This window comes from Bos indicus x Bos taurus, chromosome 26, assembly GCF_003369695.1.
Source record: "Bos indicus x Bos taurus breed Angus x Brahman F1 hybrid chromosome 26, Bos_hybrid_MaternalHap_v2.0, whole genome shotgun sequence".
NCBI lineage: Eukaryota > Metazoa > Chordata > Mammalia > Artiodactyla > Bovidae > Bos > Bos indicus x Bos taurus.
The window spans coordinates 16,287,317-16,307,706 of NC_040101.1; the positions used below are offsets into that span (position 1 = coordinate 16,287,317).

A 20,390-nucleotide genomic window follows, 5' to 3' on the forward strand; every position below is an offset into this window, starting at 1 on the left:
CCTCCCCCTCAGCTATGTCTAACCTGTGTTCAGCTCAGTTCAGTCACTCAGTAGTGTCTGACTCTTTGTAACCCCATGAATTGCAGCACGCCAGGCCTCCCTGTCCATCAACAACTCCCGGAGTTCACTCAGACTCACGTCCATCAAGTCAGTGATGCCATCCAGCTATCTCATCCTCTGTTGTCCCCTTCTCCTCCTGCCCCCAATCCCTCCCAGCATCAGAGTCTTTTCCAATGAGTCAGCTCTTCGCAAAAAGTACTGGAGTTTCAGCTTTAGCATCATTCCTTCCAAAGAAATCCCAGGGCTGATCTCCTTCAGAATAGACTGGATGGATCTCCTTGCAGTCCAAGGGACTCTCAAGAGTCTTCTCCAACACCACAGTTCAAAAGCATCAATTCTTCGGCACTCAGCCTTCTTCACAGTCCAACTCTCACATCCATACATGACCACAGGAAAAACCATAGCCTTGACTAGAATTTGTTAATAATCAATTTTCCAATTCTATAATTTCTACTTGATTATTTAGTAATCAAGTTAGTATAAGTTTCCAGTTGTCTGTCAATATTTTCCTACCTGTAATTCCTCGATCATAAAATCCTAATTATTTTATAATTTCTTTAGGAAACCACCATTATCCTATTGGTATATTTCAAATGGCTGGGTTTTTTTTCATGGCTTTTCTTTTTCTAAGACTTACTATTTTTTGTTTTGCAACATATATTGTAAATGAACTAATTTGAGCCTCTGTATGATACTATTTTACTCAAGAGAGGATTTACTTTTCTCTGTCACCAATTTAGGCCATGGGCAGATCACCATAATCCAATCAAAGAGCATGATGTTTCAAAGATAAGCTTATCCTCACTCTTAGGTTTAGAACTTCAGGGAGCAGACTACATCATTAATAAAAACCTCTCTTCCTTGGCACACCTAGAAATACAACTTGGTCCTCCATATTGATTGACAAAAGTTCTGCTCAGTTTCTCAGGAAGCTTTCAGGACTCACAATTGTTTCCAGAACAACAGTTGTACAAAATGCCAATCATACTTCCTTTGTCATTTACCTCTCCTAAATCTTGACCAACATATTCTTACTGTCTTTATAGTCCTCTCATGCCTTAAAAAGAGGTAATTTCTAATTTTTCTAAGTGGAAATTATAGTCCAGAATAATTAACTTCACCACTGAAAAATAATTTCTCCAAATACACATCTTCTAAAAGTTCAGCAAAGTAGCCTATCTACTAAAATATAATACTGCATTTTATTTAAACTAAAAAAAAAAAATTTAATCAGCAAAGCTACTCAAAGGAAAAGTCTTTCATTTTCTTTAATTCTGTCTTCCTTTTTTTTCCAAGTAAAGTAAAAATCAGAATATATGTGTGAAAGTGAAGGGCACAGAACAAATCACAATTCAGTGGAAAACTGTATTTCATTTAAACATATAGTTAATTTCATGTAAGTTTAAAAGAATGTTTAGTATCTTAGAACAAAACACTGGTCTCTTTCCAGATCTTAGAAAAGAAAATGAGTACAACAAAAAGAATCTAAAAAAAGAGTGAATATATGCTTCACTTTGCTGTACACTTAAAACTAACACACCACTTAAATCAATTATACTTCAACTAAAACTTTTAAAAAGAAATAATTGCTGAAAATTTTCCAAATATAATAAAAACTTTAAAAATAGCATATTGGTCAATAAAACTCATATACATAGAAAAATCAATAAATGAAAAAATAACATTTTAAACATAAGAAAAAATTATGGCTGTGAATAAGCAATTCACTAAACAAAAAACACAAGTGCAAATGAACGCATAAAAATATGCTTATTCACTATATCAATCAGGATATGCACATTAAAATATCAGTAGGATACCATTCACATCCATTGCACTGGCAAAAGGAAAATATCCTCATAATTATTAAGTATTGATGGGACTAAGAAGAAACAAGAACACTTATACCCTGCTGGAGGAAGTGGTACGTTATCACAGTGACTCAAAAAGCAATTAGGCTTGCTAAATGTGTCCTAAAGTTGAGGATGTGAATATCCTCAGATACAGCAATTTCACTTCTAGAGATGCACCCTAGGGAAACTCTTGCTTATGTAAAATGACTGGTTCAAGATGTACACTGTAGTATTATTTATAACAACAATAAAAGAAAATTTACCTAAATGTTACAGCTTTGTATTTCACAGGAAATTAGATGATGAAACTGAACAAATGCTTTCAAAATTTACAACTGACAATAAAATATGAGTGTAAAGAAGAACAAATCCCAGTACAGATAATGTCAAAACTCAAAGATATATTGGTAAGAAAACTGCTCTTCTGAACTGCACACAGTATCAGCACTTATGAGTGATTTATACAGAACAAGACTGTCTACAGGACTGGAAAACACTGCAAAGTCAGTCATTTACAGTAAAGATGGCTACAGAGAAAATGCATTATGTAGTGCCTCTGCTACATAACAGACTATCATTAGTCGAAATTAAGATGGGAAAAAAGTCAAGAATACCTCCCTGAAAACATTTAATACACACCACTATTATACAAATATAAAATAGAACAGTGCCCAATTTTCCCATCATACTTCAGCCCAATCTACTCACCAAGTCTTTGGGTTAACTTCATATTTATAAAGGTCATCTACCAATCCATATTTGTTGCCTGGCAATGCTTTATAGCCTCCATGAACATAAATGGACTTTGTTATTTCATCATACACACTGGTATGGCCATATCCCCCTTGAACAATAGCTCCTTTAGTTTCTGGAACAAGCCAAGTGTTTGATGCTATAAGAGAAAGAAGATAAAATGTGAACTTAAATAGTATTTTTAAAAAACTAATATACCACCAAACTACCAACGAGTTCATTCTAATACCACATTTTATGAGTAAAGTATATCTAATAATAATATAAAGTATTAAATATGTGCTAGTTACTATGTCGGGTGCTAAAGACCAAAGGTGATTAAAACTGGCCTCTTTGTAGATTTTAATTAAACTTTGAAATATTGAAAATATCTAATTTTTTTGTATATGCAAGAAAAAACTAAACCTTATTCTCACATATATTTCTGTATCTGTAAATAACCCTGAAAAAAGAAAGATTTAATAAAAGTTTGTGAGAGGTTATTATGTTACAGGCTGAGGTAGTCACTGACATTACAAAGACTAAAAAGATAAGACTCTTGTCTTAACAATTTTTAGCACTGTGCTAGTCTTTTATCTCTTGGTTATAAGTCTCACTATCCCTTCTAAGAGTCCTTTGTATTACTGATAAAAACCTAAAAATTAAATTTCCAAGACTCATTTGACAGCTGTGCTACCATCAGTTTCCAGTAATGAAAGGACTTGGGAGAGAACAGAAGGCAAATGGAAGAAAGACATTCTACTTTCTTTCTTCTCTAGCAGTAGGAACAGGTAGGTGCTACTGGGCAATGGCAGTGGTGGTTTGACAGCAACAGGAGCAGGCGCAGGACTTGCTCAGTGGCAGAAGCGGCATCTACAGTAAGCAGCTCACCTACAAACGTGGTCCTAAGTTCCAGCCCGGGTATGCAGCAGCTCCAGATTTCTGACTAATTCCCTCACTTTGGTGTCTCTAGTACTACTGTAATTAACTCCCTATTTTAAGTCCCATTCTACTTGACCTATCTAGAAGGGACTCTCATTTCTATAGCAAATTCACTGAAACAAGTTCTAATCATATGCAAGAAATGCTTTTAAGAATATGCAAATGAAAAACTACATATCTTTTGGCCTTAAAGGAATTTAGATTATAAAGAGCAACCATATAGAAATCTGTTATTAGTCTTTAAATATCCAATCATATCACACTTGCATCTTCCCTCTAACTTTGTCACCTAAACTTTGGCATTCTAGACAGCTCATTGAAATACTCAAAGCAAGGAACAGAAAATAAAAGTGATGCTTAAAAATTCTTCACATTCACACAATTTTAAGGTAATAAAGAATATAGTTCATCAATCATAAAAAGTCATAAAAGAAGTATCAGAAGGATTTGTTAAAGCCAATTTTACTCAGAGAAAATTAAACATATTTAAAGAAATTTCGGAGTATTCTTGTAACTAATGGGCATTCTTTTAACATTCTTCAACTACTTATTTAAGCTATATATATGTATCTGTGTGTATATATATAGTGCCAAATTGAAGGTTTTCATGTTTTTATTCATTCTCTTTTTAATAAAAGATAAAACTACTTATCAAAAAATATTGTGACAATAAAGAGGTATATAATGCAACAGTGCATGTTACCTTCTCCCCTAGCCCATTATCCAGAGGTATTTTCCACAAATTGTTACATTCAGAATATTTTGAAACTACAGTTCTGAATATTTAATTACAATAGACAAGACAAATATATATGACTTACATGTACATAGATACCTATAAATATTTATACCAAAAAAATCATGCGATTTTACAACTATATTTTCACTTAACAAAACATCTGGGGCATCTTTTCACATCCCATTTATTACTTTCACTTTCATTAGCTAAATTCTATTGTATTGATGATAACTTATTTAAATAATCCTACACAGTGACTCATTAGTGTTTCAGTTTGTTCTTAAAAACAATAATGCAATAAGCAACCTGGCAATCAGCTATAGCACCATTATCTACAGAGTATATATTATGTCTCAGGGAGTATCTCACTAGTTTATCTGATAATATGAAAGCTTTGAAAGTTTACTATTGCTATCCTCTCTTTACAACTAAGGAAATTTAGAGTTTAAAAAATTAACACACCAAATGTTTAAAAGTTGGTGTAGACTAATTTCTCCCTCTCCTTCCCACTAACAAACCCAGTAAACAGTCCCAAAGAAAACCGCAGGAGAAATATGAAAGGTGTAAGGAGGAACGCTGACTCTTAGGGCCTCCAAGACTATAGGATGGATGTCTCATTACCTCCGACCCAACAAAAGAACGCCAGTCAGCCCAGCATTTTCTCAACCCATAACCCAGCAATAAAAAGCAACTTAGATAGGCTTATTCCTTCCACAAATTGAAGAGGAACCCCCATGGATAACCCCAGATGACACTAGGAGCCCAGCAAGAGGGATTCACCAAACACCGCTTACATTAAGCAGACAGGGGAAGAGTTCCACTTTCCCCAAAGGCCTGAGATTGGAAAAGAAGCTCCCACCACAAGATCTTAATGCTAAACCTAAACAGAGTGACTAACCTGCTAAAATAGAAGATTTAAGACAGATTCAAAGACTCCCAATATAAAGCCAAAGTGTCCAAGACACTAATAAAAAAAAAATCACTTGTCATGTTGGGAACCAGACCATTCAAGTGACACTAACTCTGAGATGTTGAAATTATCTAACAAGAATTTTAAAGCAGCCATGATACAACAAGCAACTACAAGTTCTCTTGAAACAACAAATCTCAGCCAAAAAAAAGGGTGAGGAGACAAAGGAAGGAGAGAAGGAAGGGAGGGAGGCAAGCAGTGAGGAAAGGAAGGAAGAAAAGAAAATACAGTAACAAATCTGAGTTAACTGGACAGACTCAATCGTAGAGGTGACAGACAGAATCAGTAAACTAGAGGATATAGCAGTAAAATTTACCCAATCTGAACACCAGGGAAAATAAACAAACAAACAAAAAAATCAACAGTCTAAGAAACCTTTGGGACAATAACAATTGGTCCAACATTTGTACCACTGGAATCCCACAAGAAGAGAAAAAAGAGAATGGAGCTGAAAGAGCTATTTTTAAAAATCGTGGCTAAAAACATCCAAACTGCGTATAAGACATAATAAATATGCAGACTTCCCTGGCAGCTGAGTACTTAAGACTCAGCTCTTCAATGTTTCCCCTGCAAGTGGTGTGGGCTCAATTTCTGGTCGGGGAACTAAGATCATACATGCCATGTGACACAGTCCAAAAAAAATTTAGTTAAAAAACTAAACTAAAACACTTTGAAATCTGTGGCCCTCTCCTTAAAGAATGGCTTAAGAAAATTCTTCAGACGAATGAAATGATAACATCAGGAAAGAACAACAAATAAAGCAGATTCGTGACTACACACAATAAACTCTCCTCTTTGCGGCTTACAAGTAATATCTGATGAAGGAAACAAAAACTATAATGTCATCTGATACTCACGACAATGATATTTAGAAGTGGGGAAAGTGAGGGATGTAAATGAAAGCAAAGTTTCCACGTTTCACTTGATGTGGTAAAATGTTGATACCAGTAAACAGACAAGTCACTTATGTATATTTTAATACCCAGAGCACTCTCTAAGAAAAGTACACAGAGAAATACACTCACACACACTATAAATAAATCAAGACTGAATTCTAAAACTTGTTAAGTTAACCCATGAGAAATAAGTGAAGAGAAACAGAGGCACAGGAAACAGGAAACAAACAAAAATAATCAAATAGCAGACTTAGGCACTAACATACTGAAGTTACCTTAAATGATCCACTTATGACACTCTTAAAATTGTAAGATTACATAAAGAACAGATGAGTGATTGTCAAGGGTTAGGATGGGAGGGGAAAGGAACAAGGTATTAGAGAGATAATGTTGTTGTTCTTTAGTCACTCAGTTGTATCTCACTCTTTTGCTACCCCAAGGACTGTAGCCCGCCAGGTTCCCCTGTCCATGGGATTCTCCAGACAAGAATACTGGAGTGGGTTGCCATTTCCTTCTCCAGGGAATCCTCCCGACTCAGGGATCGGATCAAACCCACATTTCCGGGGCTGCAAGAGGCTTCTTTACCACTGAACCGTAAGGGAAGTAGGTGTGTTCTAAAAAAGATAATGTGAAGGATTCTTGTGTTGACAGACAGTGCAGTGGTAGCTACATGAGACAATATGCAATAAAACTGCCCAGAACTAAATATACACACACATCTATACACGCTACATACATGCAGATGCAAAGGAGTTCTAATGAAACTCGAGAAATCTGAACATCAGTGGATTGTATCAATGTTAATATCCAGGTTGTGATTCTGTACTATATTTTTGCAAGATGTTTACCACCAAGGAAAACTGCATAAAGGATACACAGGATCACTCTGTTCCTTCTTACAAGTGTATGTGAATTTACAATTTTCTCAAATTAAAATTTAAATGGAAAAAAGTATATCACCCTACTAGCAATGGCAAGTTCATCATGAAATACACTATTGCACTCAGTTCAGTTCAGTTCAGTCACTCAGTCGTGTCCGACTCTCTGCAACCCCATGAACTGCAGCACGCCAGGCCTCCCTGTCCATCACCAACTCCCGGAGTTCACTGAGACTCACGTCCATCGAGTCAGTGATGCCTCCAGCCATCTCATCCTCTGTCATCCGCTTTTCCTCCTGCCCCCAATCCGTCCCAGCATCAGAGTCTTTTCCAATGAGTCAGCTCTTCGCATCAGGTGGCCAAAGTACTGGAGTTTCAGCTTTAGCATCATTCCTTCCAAAGAACACCCAGGACTGATCTCCTTTAGAATGGACTGGTTGGATCTCCTTGCAGTCCAAGGGACTCTCAAGAGTCTTCTCCAACACCATAGTTCAAAAGCATCATTTCTTCGGCACTCAGCTTTCTTCACAGTCCAACTCTCACATCCATACATGACTACTGGAAAAACCATAGCCTTGACTATGGTTTCCTTTGTTGGCAAAGTAATGTCTCTGCTTTTGAATATGCTCTCTAGGTTGGTCATAACTTTCCTTTCAAGGAGTAAGCGTCTTTTAATTTCATGGCTGCAATCATCTGCACTCAAATACTCATTAAATATTTTTTAAAAATTTATTTAAAAGTGTAAGAGCTATGACACAGGTCTGACACCAAAGTGAGTTACTAAATACCCCTGCAGAATCTCTGAAGGTTTAGTCACCAGCAGTTCAAATAAGAAATGGTGATATGGTAGTTCAGATGAAAAATTAAGAAAATAATTTTGTTCAGATATAGGTGATTAACTTGAAATGTAAAATTAATTATGATTACATTCTCATTTTATTTTATTATTTTTGCATTTGGAAATGTGCACATAGTAAAAGATCATTTTTGTCTCAATAAACATTTAAAGTAACAAAATATGTCATTTCAGAAAAAGTATTTGCTTATGATTGATACGTTATTTGCATATGAATGAATTTTGTTTCTAATTCTGTAATGTGCTCTATCACATTCCCAATTTATTAAAAATGAAACACTGATTCATTAAAGAGAAGACAGAGACAATAAATAAACAAATACATGAAGCAACAGAATAATTTTGAAAAAGTAAAAAGCAAAAATGACTTATATATACCAGGAGTTCTTTATCAGGTTATGATGGAAATATTTAGATAGCATTTAACAACCTGCCATAAACAACTTAAAAAGCAGAAGAAAATATTAAAAATGATACTGGATAACAAGCAGCACAGAATTATCGTTTTAAAGAAAAGAGAAACAAGATGAGCCCTGTGATTGCTGAAACATATGCTGAGGGGAAATTTCTTACCACTGAGCAAGAAGGGGGATTTGATTGCAAATAGATTCTGGTGACCCTACCAGGTTGAGAAAACAAAGAGCAGCATTTGAAAAGAACAGTTCTACCTTATCTTTGACAAAGGAGGCAAGAATATACAATGAGAAAAGACAATCTCTTTAACAAGTGGTGCTGGGAAAACTGGTCAACCACTTGTAAAAGAATGAAACTAGAACACTTTCTAACACCATACACAAAAATAAACTCAAAATGGATTAAAGACCTAAATGTAAGACCAGAAACTATAAAACTCTTAGAGGAAAACATAGGCAAACACTCTCTGACATAAATCACAGCAGGATCCTGTACAATCCACCTCCCAGAGTAATGGAAATAAAAGCAAAAGTAAACAAATGGGACCTAATTAAACCTAAAAGCTTTTGCACAACGAAGGAAACCATAGCAAGGTGAAAAGACAGCTTTCAGAATGGGAGAAAATAATAGCAAACAAAGCAACTTACAAAGAATTAATCTCAAAAATATACAAGCAACTCTTGCAGCTCAATTCCAGAAAAATAAATAATCCAATCAAAAACGGGCCTAAGAACTAAACAGACATTTCTCCAAAGAAGACATACAGATGGCTAACAAACACATGAAAAGATGCTCAATATCACTCATTATCAGAGAAATGCAAATCAAAACCACAATGAGGTACCATTTCACGCCAGTCAGAATGGCTGTGATCCAAAAGTCTACAAGCAATAAATGCGGGAGAGGGTGTGGAGAAAAGGAACCCTCTTACACTGTTGGTGGGAATGCAAACTAGTACAGCCACTATGGAGAACAGTGTGGAGATTCCTTAAAAAACTGAAAATAGAACTGCCTTATGATCCAGCAATCCCACTGCTGGGCATACACACTGAGGAAACCAGAAGGGAAAGAGACACATTTACCCCAATGTTCATCACAGCACTGTTTATAATAGCCAGGACATGGAAGCAACCTAGATGTCCATCAGCAGATGAATGGATAAGAAAGCTGTGGTACATATACACAATGGAGTATTATTCAGCCATTAAAAAGAATACATTTGAATCAGTTCTAATGAGGTGGATGAAACTTGGAGCCTATTATACAGAGTGAAGTAAGTCAGAAAGAAAAATACCAATACAGTATACTAACGCATATATACGGAATTTAGAAAGATGGTAACAATTACCCTATATGCAAGACAGCAAAAGAGACACAGATATATAGAACAGTCTTTTGGATTCTGTGGAGAAGGCAAGGGTGGGATGATTTGAGAGAATAGCATTGAAACATGTATATTATCATATGTGAAACAGATCACCAGTCCAGGTTCGATGCATGAGCTCAGGGCTGGTGCACTAGGATGACCCTGAGGGATGGGATGGTGAGAGAGGTGGGAGGGGGATTCAGGATGAGGAACTCATGTATACCCATGGCTGATTCATGTCAATGTATGGCAAAACCACCACAATACTGTAAAGTAATTAGCCTCCAATTAAAATAAAAAGAAAAGAAAAAAGAAAAGAACAGTCCTAACAAGCTAGAATTCATAGGAAATAATACCAGATATGTGGTTTCTACAGAGTGGATGCTCAAGAGATCGGTGGGAATGTTGCAAGTTTTTGCTGAGTACTGATTTGCATGTGCATAAGAGAAAACTACTTAAAGCCATGGAAAGAACCACCAGAAACTAGTAGACTGAACAATTCCTGGATCTCACACAGGGCTGGGAACAATCTGAGCTCCCAGCAGCCACAGAAGATAGACCTCATAGTATAAGAGGCATTAGGTCCTGAAAAGGAAATGTAATATTGGATGTAAAGGAATGAAATACTAGATTACATTAGCCATCAATGAAAAGTTACTCTGGATCCTCTCTAACAGACCTCAGAAGCAATCTCTCAAAATATTTACACTTGAAGCTTAACCCCATGCTAGTACAAAGTCCAACATTCTTTAAAGGAATACAGCAAAGTCCCCAGCAGCCAACAGAGTAAAAACATACAATATTCAAAATGCATTAAAAAATTAACAAGCATAGAGGCCAAAGAAAATACAATCCATAACAAGAAGAAAAACCAATCAAGAGAGACACAGGAATAAAAAAGAAGATAGAATTAAAAGAAGAGAATGCTTCAAAACCTACTGTAAATCCACTCAAATATGTTCAATAGTGTTAGAAAAAATATGAACATGAGATTTAACAAAGCCTCAAAAAGAATCCCTGGAAATGAAAAATACACTGAATAGAATTAACACAAGAGTAAACACTATGGGAAAAGAACAATTAATTTAAAGCACAAAAATAGAAACTATTCAAAATGAAGCATACAAACAAAAACAATGAAAAACAATTAACAGAATATCAGGGACCTGTATAACCATATCAAGTAGCCTAATCTAATATGATAAGAGTTTCAGAAGTATGCCAGTGGCAGACAGAAATAATGACATCTTTACAGATCCCTAAAACCAAGAAGATCAATGATATAAAACAGGGCAAAATAAAATAAACCCATGCCAAGGAACAGCATGAAATGATAAAGATGAACAAGCAGAAGAGCAAAAATAAGAATGCCAGTTGACTCTCAACAGAAACCAAGGGTTAGAAAGGGTTAGAAACCAAGGAAGGGGGAAGATAAGGAAGTTACACTTTTGAATTAATGAGAAGCACTCTATACTAAAAAGTGACTATCAAAGTAGAAATCTATATCCCACAAAATATTTTCCAAAAGTGAAAGTAAGTAAAATCTTTTTTGACAAAGGAAAAAAAAGAAGAGAGGATATATCATTGAAGACTTGCCCTATAAAAAATAACCCAAAAAGTTCTTTAAACTGAATAAAAATTACTCTTGAAACTAGACAGAATCTGGATTTCTATAGATGAATGATTTCTATAGATGAATGATCAACCATAGAAATGGTTGATATATGAGTAAATACTCAAGGTGTCATTTCTCATTTTCCCTCCCAGTAAATGATGATTAACTGTCCAAACTAAAAACTATAACAATGTATTATGCTCTCCATAGCATACAAGATATGATATAAGCACAAAGGAAAAAAGAGGGAAATGCAGGAATACTATTCTGAGCTTCTGACACTATGTGTAAAGTGGTAGAACACTACTTAAAAGTAGAATCTGATAAGCTAATATACATATTATAAACCCTAGAGTACCCTTTATAAAAATAAAAATTTAAAGTATTCTGCTGCTGCTGCTAAGTCGCTTCAGTCGTGTCTGACTCTGTGCGACCCCAGAGACTGCAGCCCACCAGGCTCCCCTGTCCCTGGGATTTTCCAGGCAAGAGTACTGGAGTGGGTTGCCATTGCCTTCTCTGATTTTAAAGTATAGTTAACAAATTAATGGCCCTACAGATTCAAGGAGCTGAGAAAACCACAAACAGGATAAATTTCGTGAAATCCATAGCACAATGCAACTGCTGAAAACTAAAAGCGCAGAAAACATTTCAGAAGCAGCTACAGAAAAAGTAAAAAAACCTATAGGGGAACAACAGCTCAAATGACACAGACTTTATCCTAAGAAACTATGAAGGACAGAAGGAAGTAGCCTTGTTGTTCAAGCACCAAGTCCTTGTTGATTCTGTGACCCCATGAACTGCAGCATGTCAGGTTTCCCTATCCTTCACCATCTCCTTGAGTTTGCGCAAACTCACGTCCACTGAGTCACAGTACCATCCATCTTATCCTCTGTCACCCCCTTCTCCTCCTGCCCTCAATCATTCCTAGCATCAGGGTCTTTTCCAGTATTGGAGCTTTAGTTTCAGCATCAGTCCTTCCAAAGAAATATTCTGGATTGATTTCCTTTAGGATTGACTGGTATGATTTCCTTGCTGTCCAAGGGGTTCCCAAGAGTCTTATCCTGCACCAGAATTCAAAAGCATCAATTCTTCAGGGCTCAGCCTTCTTTATGGGCCAACCCTCACATCCATACTTGACTACAGGAAAAACCATAGGTTTAACTATATGGACTTTAGTTGGTGAAGTGATGTCTCTGCTTTTTAACACACTACCTAGGTTTGTTATAGCTTTTCTTCCAAGGAGCAAGCAGGTTTTAATTTCGTGGCTGAGTCACTGTCAGCAGTGATTTTCGAGCCCAAGAAAATGAAATCTGTCACTGTTAACTTTTTCATCTATTTGCCATGAAGTGATGGGACCAGATGCCGTGATCTTTGTTTTTTGATGTTGAGTTTTAAGCCAACTTTTTCACTCTCCACTTTCACCTTTATCAAGAAGCTCTTTAGTTCCTCTTTGCTTTCTGCCATAAGGGTGGTATCATCTACATATCTGAGGTTATTGATATTTCTCCCAGCAACCCTGATTCTAGCTTGGGATTCATCCAGCCTGGCATTTTGTGTGATGTTCTCTGCATATAAGTTAAAAAAGCAGGGTGACAATATCTCCTTTGATGTATTCCTTTCCCAATTTGGAACCAGTCCGTTGTTCCATGTCCAGTACTAACAGTTGCTTCTTGTCCTGCATGTGGGTTTCTCAGGAGCCATGTAAGGTCATGGGGATTCCCATCTCTTTAATAATTTTCCATAGTTTGTTGTGATCCACACAATCAAAGGCTTTAGCATAGTCAATGAAGGAAAAGTAGATGCTTTTTTGGAATTCTCTTGCTTTTTCTATAATCCAGCATATGTTGGATCATATATCATTTCTATGATCAGCATATGTTGGTAATTTGATCTCTAGTTCTTCTGCCTTTTCTAAATCCAGCTTGAACATCTGGAAAGTCTCGGTTCACAAACTGCTGAAGCCTACCTTAAAGGATTTTGAATATTACCTTGCTGGCATGTAAAATGAATACAACTGTGTGGTAGTTTGAATATTCTTTGTCATTGCCCTTTCTTGGGATGGGAATGAAAAATGACCTTTTCCAGTCCTGTGGCCACTGCTGAGTTTTCCAGATTTGCTAACATACTGAGTGCAGCACTTTAACAGCACCATCTTTTAGGATCTGAAATAGTTCAGCTGGAATTCCATAACCTAAGTTAATTCCATCAACTAAGTCCGTGCACTACAATTACTAAATCTGTGTGCTCTGGAGCCTATGCCCTATAACAAGAGAGACCACCATGTTGAGAAGCCTACACAGCACAACTAGAGAAGTGGTCCCTGCTTTTCACAAGTAGAGAAAGCCTGGGGGCAGCAATGACAAATCAGTAAATGAATAAACAAAGGAAAATGTTAATTTAAGAAAATTAATTAACTAAGTTTTAAAAAATTAAAAATAAATGAGTAAAGCAAAAACCAGTAGAAGTTAAAAATGAAATAGATACATCCACAATCATAACTGGAAATTTCTACACTGTTCTTTCAAGAACTAAAGAAAGTACTAAACAAAATCCCAGTAAAGATGCAGAAGACTTGAATCATTTTATCAACCATAATATAACCAACAACAGCAGAAGACGTATCTTTTCAAATTCACATTTAACATTCACAAAGGTAGACCATATTCTGGATCAGAAAATAAGACTCAAGAAAAAATTTAACTGTAAAATATATAGTCTCTGACAATAGTAGAATTAAACCAGAAATAAAGGCAAGAAAGATATCAGAAAAATCTTCATATAAATATATAAATCAAACAAAATACCACTAAACAACCCAGGAGCCAAAGAAAAGAACCACACACAAAAAAGCAGGAAACATTTTGAACTAAATAGAAACAAGAAAGAAGCAGCCTCTTTCAAAGCATACGTGATACAGCTAGAGCAGTACTTACAGCGGTCATTCTCAACAGTGGTTCCCGGAAGCAACTGGCATTACCTGGAAACTTTCTAAAAATGCAAATTCCCTAGCAACAATCCTAACATAATGAGTAAGAAAATCAGAGTTTAGGGCATACTGATTTATTTTAACAACCCGCCAGGTGGTTCCTAGGTATGAAGTTTGAGAACTACTGACTTGGAAATTCATAACAATACTTTTTTTTAAAAGAAGAAAGATCTCAATCTCAATTCAATGATCTGTTCTTTCACCTTAAGAAATCAGAAAAACAAGGGCAAATAAAACTCAAAGAAGAAAATAAATGTAACAAAAAAGCATTAATCAATATGATAGAAAACAGGAAACAAATGCTGGTTATTTGAAAAAGTCAATAAATTGATTAACCTACTAATCTCTAGTCAGACAGACCAGAAAAATAAGACACAGCTATTCTTATCAGACATAAGAGGAAATATCACTACAGATTTTACAAGTATTAAAAAGAATAATAGGGAATATAATGAACAGCTTCATGCCAATAAGTTTAACATCTTAAATGACACAGACAAATTTCTTAAGAACCCAGACTACCAAATGTCATTCAAAAAGAAATTGATCATTTGAATATCGCTAACATTTATTAAATAAAATAAATGCCATAGTCAAAATCTTTCCTACAAAGAAAGTTTCTGGGCCAAACAGTTGCACTGGTGAACCCAACATTTAAGAAAGAAGTAATACCAACTCTACACAAACTCTTACAGAAAATAGAATAGGACAAAACATTTCTCAAATCATTTGACCGTTACCCAGATTATAAAAGCAAAGACATTACAAGAAAAGAAAACAATAGTCCAAGATCTCTTGTGAGCATAAACATAAAAACCCTTAACAACATTTTTGCAAATCAATTATAGCAATGTATGAAAGGAATAATACATTGTGGCCAAGCAGAGTTTATCCAAAATGCAATAGTAGCTTAATATCTAAATATCAATGTCATTCACCACACTAAGAAATCAAAAAAAGAAATAAAAGAAATAAAAAAACAAACGATCTTCTCAATAGATACAGAAAATTATTTGACAAAATTTAACATTATTCATGAAAATGACTCAGCAAACCAGGAATAAAAGTGAATTTCCTTTATAGCTTATGGGAACACACTTGTATCCAACTGGTGTGTGAAAATTGTATAAATCTTAATTATGTTGAATTGGTTCACAGTGCTTTTCAGGTCTACTATATCCTTCTACTTCTCTGTATATTCATTCTATAATTTGTGAGAGTTTGATATTGAAACTCCAACTAAAAATCTTAATTTATCTACTTTAAAAAAGTGAATTTCCTCTACCTGATAAAAGCATCCCCCAAAAAACACATCACTAATATAGTAACAGTAATTAAAAGACTGGAGCTTTCTTTACTAAAATTTTTAAAAAGGCAGAAGTGTCTGCTAGCACTACCTCTACTCAGTATTGTACCAGAGATTCCAGCAGTACAAAGAAATTAATAAAATGTATATAGAGTGAAAAGGAAGATGAATATTTATTAGCCTGAGCATAATATATGATGATCTGTGTACAAAACAAGAAAGAATCTACCTAAAAACTACAAGGAATAATAAGTGTTTTTAGCAAAGTTGCAGGGTGCCAAATGCTGAAGTTAGAAGACTCAATATTGTTAAATGCTCAATTTTCCCCAATATAGATGAAATATACCTCCAATTAAAATTCCTACATACTTTTCCTTAAGAAACTAACCAACTGAGTCTAAATTTTAAATGGAAATGTGAAGGATCTAGAGTAGGCCAAAATTTTTTAAAACAAAACAAACAAAAAATGATGGGAAGACAGTCACTGCCTGATTTCAAAGCTATAGTAATCAGTAGAGTGTGATGTTAAACATAATACATCAAAGAACCAGAATAGAATCCAAAGGTTGACTCACACATATATTGTTAATTGACTCTTCAATATATCTACCAAGGTAATTCAATAGGGAAAGAAAAATCTTTTCAACCAAAGAACAATTGTATATTCTATAAAAACCACAGCCCTTACTCCACGCCACATATGAAATTTAACTCAAAGAGAAGACACATCAGAGGATGAGAGCCAAAACTAAATATCTAGTAAAACACGTAAGAGAAAAACTTTTGTGACCTTGGACTTGACAAAAGATTTGTTAGGTAGAACACATTGATAAATTGTATGTCATCCAAATTTAAAAGCTCTGCTTTTTAAAAGGCACTGTAAAAATGAAAAGGTATGCCACAACTGCAAGAAAGAATCTGCAAAATATACATCAGAGAAAGGACTAATGTCCATAACATATTTTTTAAAAATCTCCTAAAATTCCATAATAAGGAGTCAAACAACCCAATTTTTAAAATGGACAAAAAGTATGAACAGACATTTTACCAAGGAATATATAAACAGCAAATATTGAAATAAAAAGACATTCAGTAACATTAATCATCAGGGAAATGCAAATAAAAAACTATAAGATATCCCTACAATTCCAGAATAGCTAGAATTAAAAAAAAACTAACACTACCAAGTGTTGGTGGGGATGAGAAGTCACTGGAACTTTTGCTGGTAGGTTGCAGATGTTAGTATCACTTTGGTAAATAGTATAGAAGTTTCTTATAAAGTTAAACACATAACTGCAAATAAGCCAGCAAGAATCATGAGAGATTGATTGTACAGGGGCATGTACTCATACTTTTTGGAGTAATGGAAATGTTTTATATCTTGATTCAGGTGGCACTTATACAACTATATCAATTTGTTAATGCTCATCAACCTGCTCTCTGAAAACTAGTATTTTTATGCACACACACACATGCACAACACACATACATATGTACTGGTGACAAGTAAATCTGCTTTACTCAGGCTCCCTCAACTTAGTATAGTGCTTGGCCAAAGATTTCAGAACTATCCTTGACTCCTTTTCCTCACATTTTACATAATCTCTCAGTGATTCCTAAGTAGTGATCTAAGATAAAGATCAAGAATGTTAAAAGATCAATATACAATAATAAAGCTTCAAAATATGTAAAGTAAAAACTGAAAGAATCATACAGAGAAATCTACAAAATCAACAGCATCATGGAAAATGTAATGTACCCTTCCCAGTGACTGACAGCACAGTTAAAATGTCAGTAAAGATCTACAAGATTTAAACAACACGAGTTCTTAAATTTAATAAACAACTGCATTAAGCCATTTTGGAAAAAAGTTTTGAAACTTTCTTAAAAAAATTAAAGATATGTTTTCCTCCTGACCCAGCATCCTTAGTTAATCAAACAAGAGAAACAAAACCACATCTACAAGTTGATTTGTATATTATGTGCATTGCAATTGTATTCACAACAGTCCAAAACTGGAAATAGCCCAGGCCCTGAAGAAGGGAAAGGCTACCCACTTGAGCATTCTGGCCTGGAGAATTTCATGGACTGTATAGTCCATGGGGTCACAAAGAGTTGGACACAACTGAGCAACTTTCACTTTCACTTTCATTCATCAGTAGGAGAATGAACAAAGAAAATGCCATGTATTCATCCATTGGAAAAGAACTCAACAATAATAAGGAACAAATTACTAATAAATACAACATGTATAAGTCTCAAAAGCAGCATGATGAGTGAACGAAGCCTTATTTTGAAAGAGATGCATAATGTGTGATTACATTTATATGGAATTTCAGAACAAGCAAAACTATTTGATGATGAAAAAAATCAGGAAGCAGGACAGGTGTCAACTGTGAAGGATCACGAGAGAACTTTTACAAGTAATGGTCAACATCCTATATCTTGATATAAGTTTGGGTTACAGATGTATGTTTTGTCAAAACTCAGTGCACAGAATTTATGCATTTCACTATACGTAACTTTTGAAATTAAAAGATGCTCTCTCCTTGGAAGAAAAGCTAACCAACCTAGACAGCATATTAAAAAGCAGAAACATTACTTTGCCAACAAAGGTCCATCTAGTCAAAGCTATGGTTTTTCCAGTAGTCATGTATGGATGTGAGAGTTGGACTGTGAAGAAAGCTGAGCACTGAAGAATTGATGCTTTTGAACTGTGGTGTTGGAGAAGACTCTTGATAATCCCTTGGACCTCAAGGAGATCCAACCAGTCCATCCTAAAGGAAATCAGTCCTGAATATTCATTAGAAAGACTGATGCTGAAGCTGAAACTCCAATACTTTGGCCACCTGATGTGAATACTTGATTCATTGGAAAAGACCCTGATGCTGGGAAAGATTGAAGATGGAAGGTGAAGGGGATGACAGAGAATCAGATGGTTGGATGGCATCACCAACTCAATGGACCTGAGTTTGAGTAAGCTCTGGGGGTTAGTGATGGACAGGGAAGCCTGGCACACTGCAGTCCATGGGGTCACAAGGAGTCGGACCCAACTGAGCAACTGAACTGAACTGATATGTAACTTTTACATTAAAAATGTAAGCAGAGAACTCAAGTTAATAACAGACATGGTATTATCTTTAGAGTGTACTGATGTTTCCAACAGTCTTTAAAAGGCAACAACAACAAAAACACTGACAGATGGATGAGAGATACATTGGTAACTGAAAAAGCAAAAGATTAACTGTAGAATGTAGGTAGCATGTCTATGAGAATTCAATGCACAATTCTTTCAACTTACATGTCTTTCTGAAATATTTCATAATTTTTAGGGGAATTCCATAGGATATGTTCTGTGGTCATAACTACCTAGATATTAGTAATAAAACATAAATAACTAGAAAACCCGTGTTTGAAATTTTTCAACTGCACTACTAAATAACCCATGAGTGAAAGAACAAATGACTATGGAATTTTAAACACACTTTGAGCTAAAAAATACTTAAAATACTAGATACCAAATCATACAGGATACAACTATAGCCATGTTTAACATTGTTTATGTTACAGCTTTAAAGGCATATATTTTTAAAAATGCAATGCATAAAACCTGAAAAATAATGAGTTAAGCAACAATATAAAATGGAAAAAGCATAACAAATCAAAATATGTTAAAACGAGATCATAATAAAAATAAGAATTAATGAAACTGATAAATAAATATATTAAAAATCAATAACTCCAAAAATTAGTACTCTGAAAAATATTAAGATTTATAATCTTCTGGAGAATCTGATCAAGACAAAAGTAAGAAGGCCCAGGCAGCCAATATTAGGCATATAAAAGGGGATATGACTATAAACTAGGGTTTTCTAGGTGGCTCAGTAATAAAAGAATCCACCTGCCAATACAGGAGACACAGGAGACGTGGGTTCGATCCCTGGGTTGGGAAAGATCCCCTGGAGGAGGATATGGCAACCCAGTCCAGTATTCTTGCCTGGAAAAAAAATGCCATGGACAGAGAAGCCTGGGGGGGCTACAGTTTATGGGGTCACAAAGAGTCAGACCTGACTGAGTACATGCACATATGGCTACAAACTATTTTAGACTTCACTAAAAGCATTTATGAAAAACTTTAGATCAATACATTGGAAATTTTTAGATAAAATGAATACATTCTGAAAATAAAATCAAATTACCAAATCTGACGAGAGAAAAAACCTGAGTAGTCTTACTATCAGATAACTTGAATCTATCATTTTAAAATCTTGCCAGAAAGAGAACAGATGACTTACACCAAGCATTTCCAGGAAAAGTAGTAATAAAAAGACTTGCAGACAATGGAAAAAAGAATTATATTGCCTAGCGAAACAGAAACTGTTTCTCAAAAAGTTATCTGTAGAAGAGATTATGACTTTACTCCAAAACCCCTAGAAGTTTTTTGTGATGCTCAAAAAAAAGAGTTAATTTTTAAAACCAGTAAGTATCCAGTTGGTATGCAGATTTCTAATTATCTTATAAGTTTCTTTTCTTTTTTTTTTTTGGAAGTTTGTTGAAATCCGGATTTAATGAGATCTACACATCGCAGTTGCCTGATGTGATTTTTGAACCTCTTTAATCTATATATTCTGTATCCCCTTGTTTTTATTGCCAACAGTTTGCTCCTCAACATTGTTTGTCAGTGCCTAGGATGAAGGCATAGAAGTAGTACTTATTAAATGACCATTGACCCAGCAAAAGGAGGAATTAATTAAATCTTTAAATACAAGAATTATGA

General features: G+C 35.0%; 1 protein-coding gene across 7 annotated transcripts in view; it reads right to left on the reverse strand.

The window, feature by feature from the left end:
* Positions 1–20,390, reverse strand: part of ATRNL1 (attractin like 1) — an 805,870-nt gene that overhangs the window by 694,878 nt on the left and 90,602 nt on the right. For all 7 annotated transcript variants that reach the window (XM_027529449.1, XM_027529446.1, XM_027529448.1 and 4 more), the window contains exon 9: positions 2,622–2,805. In XM_027529449.1, coding sequence (XP_027385250.1) covers positions 2,622–2,805 — 184 coding nt within the window. The remainder of the gene's footprint in view (positions 1–2,621; positions 2,806–20,390) is intronic.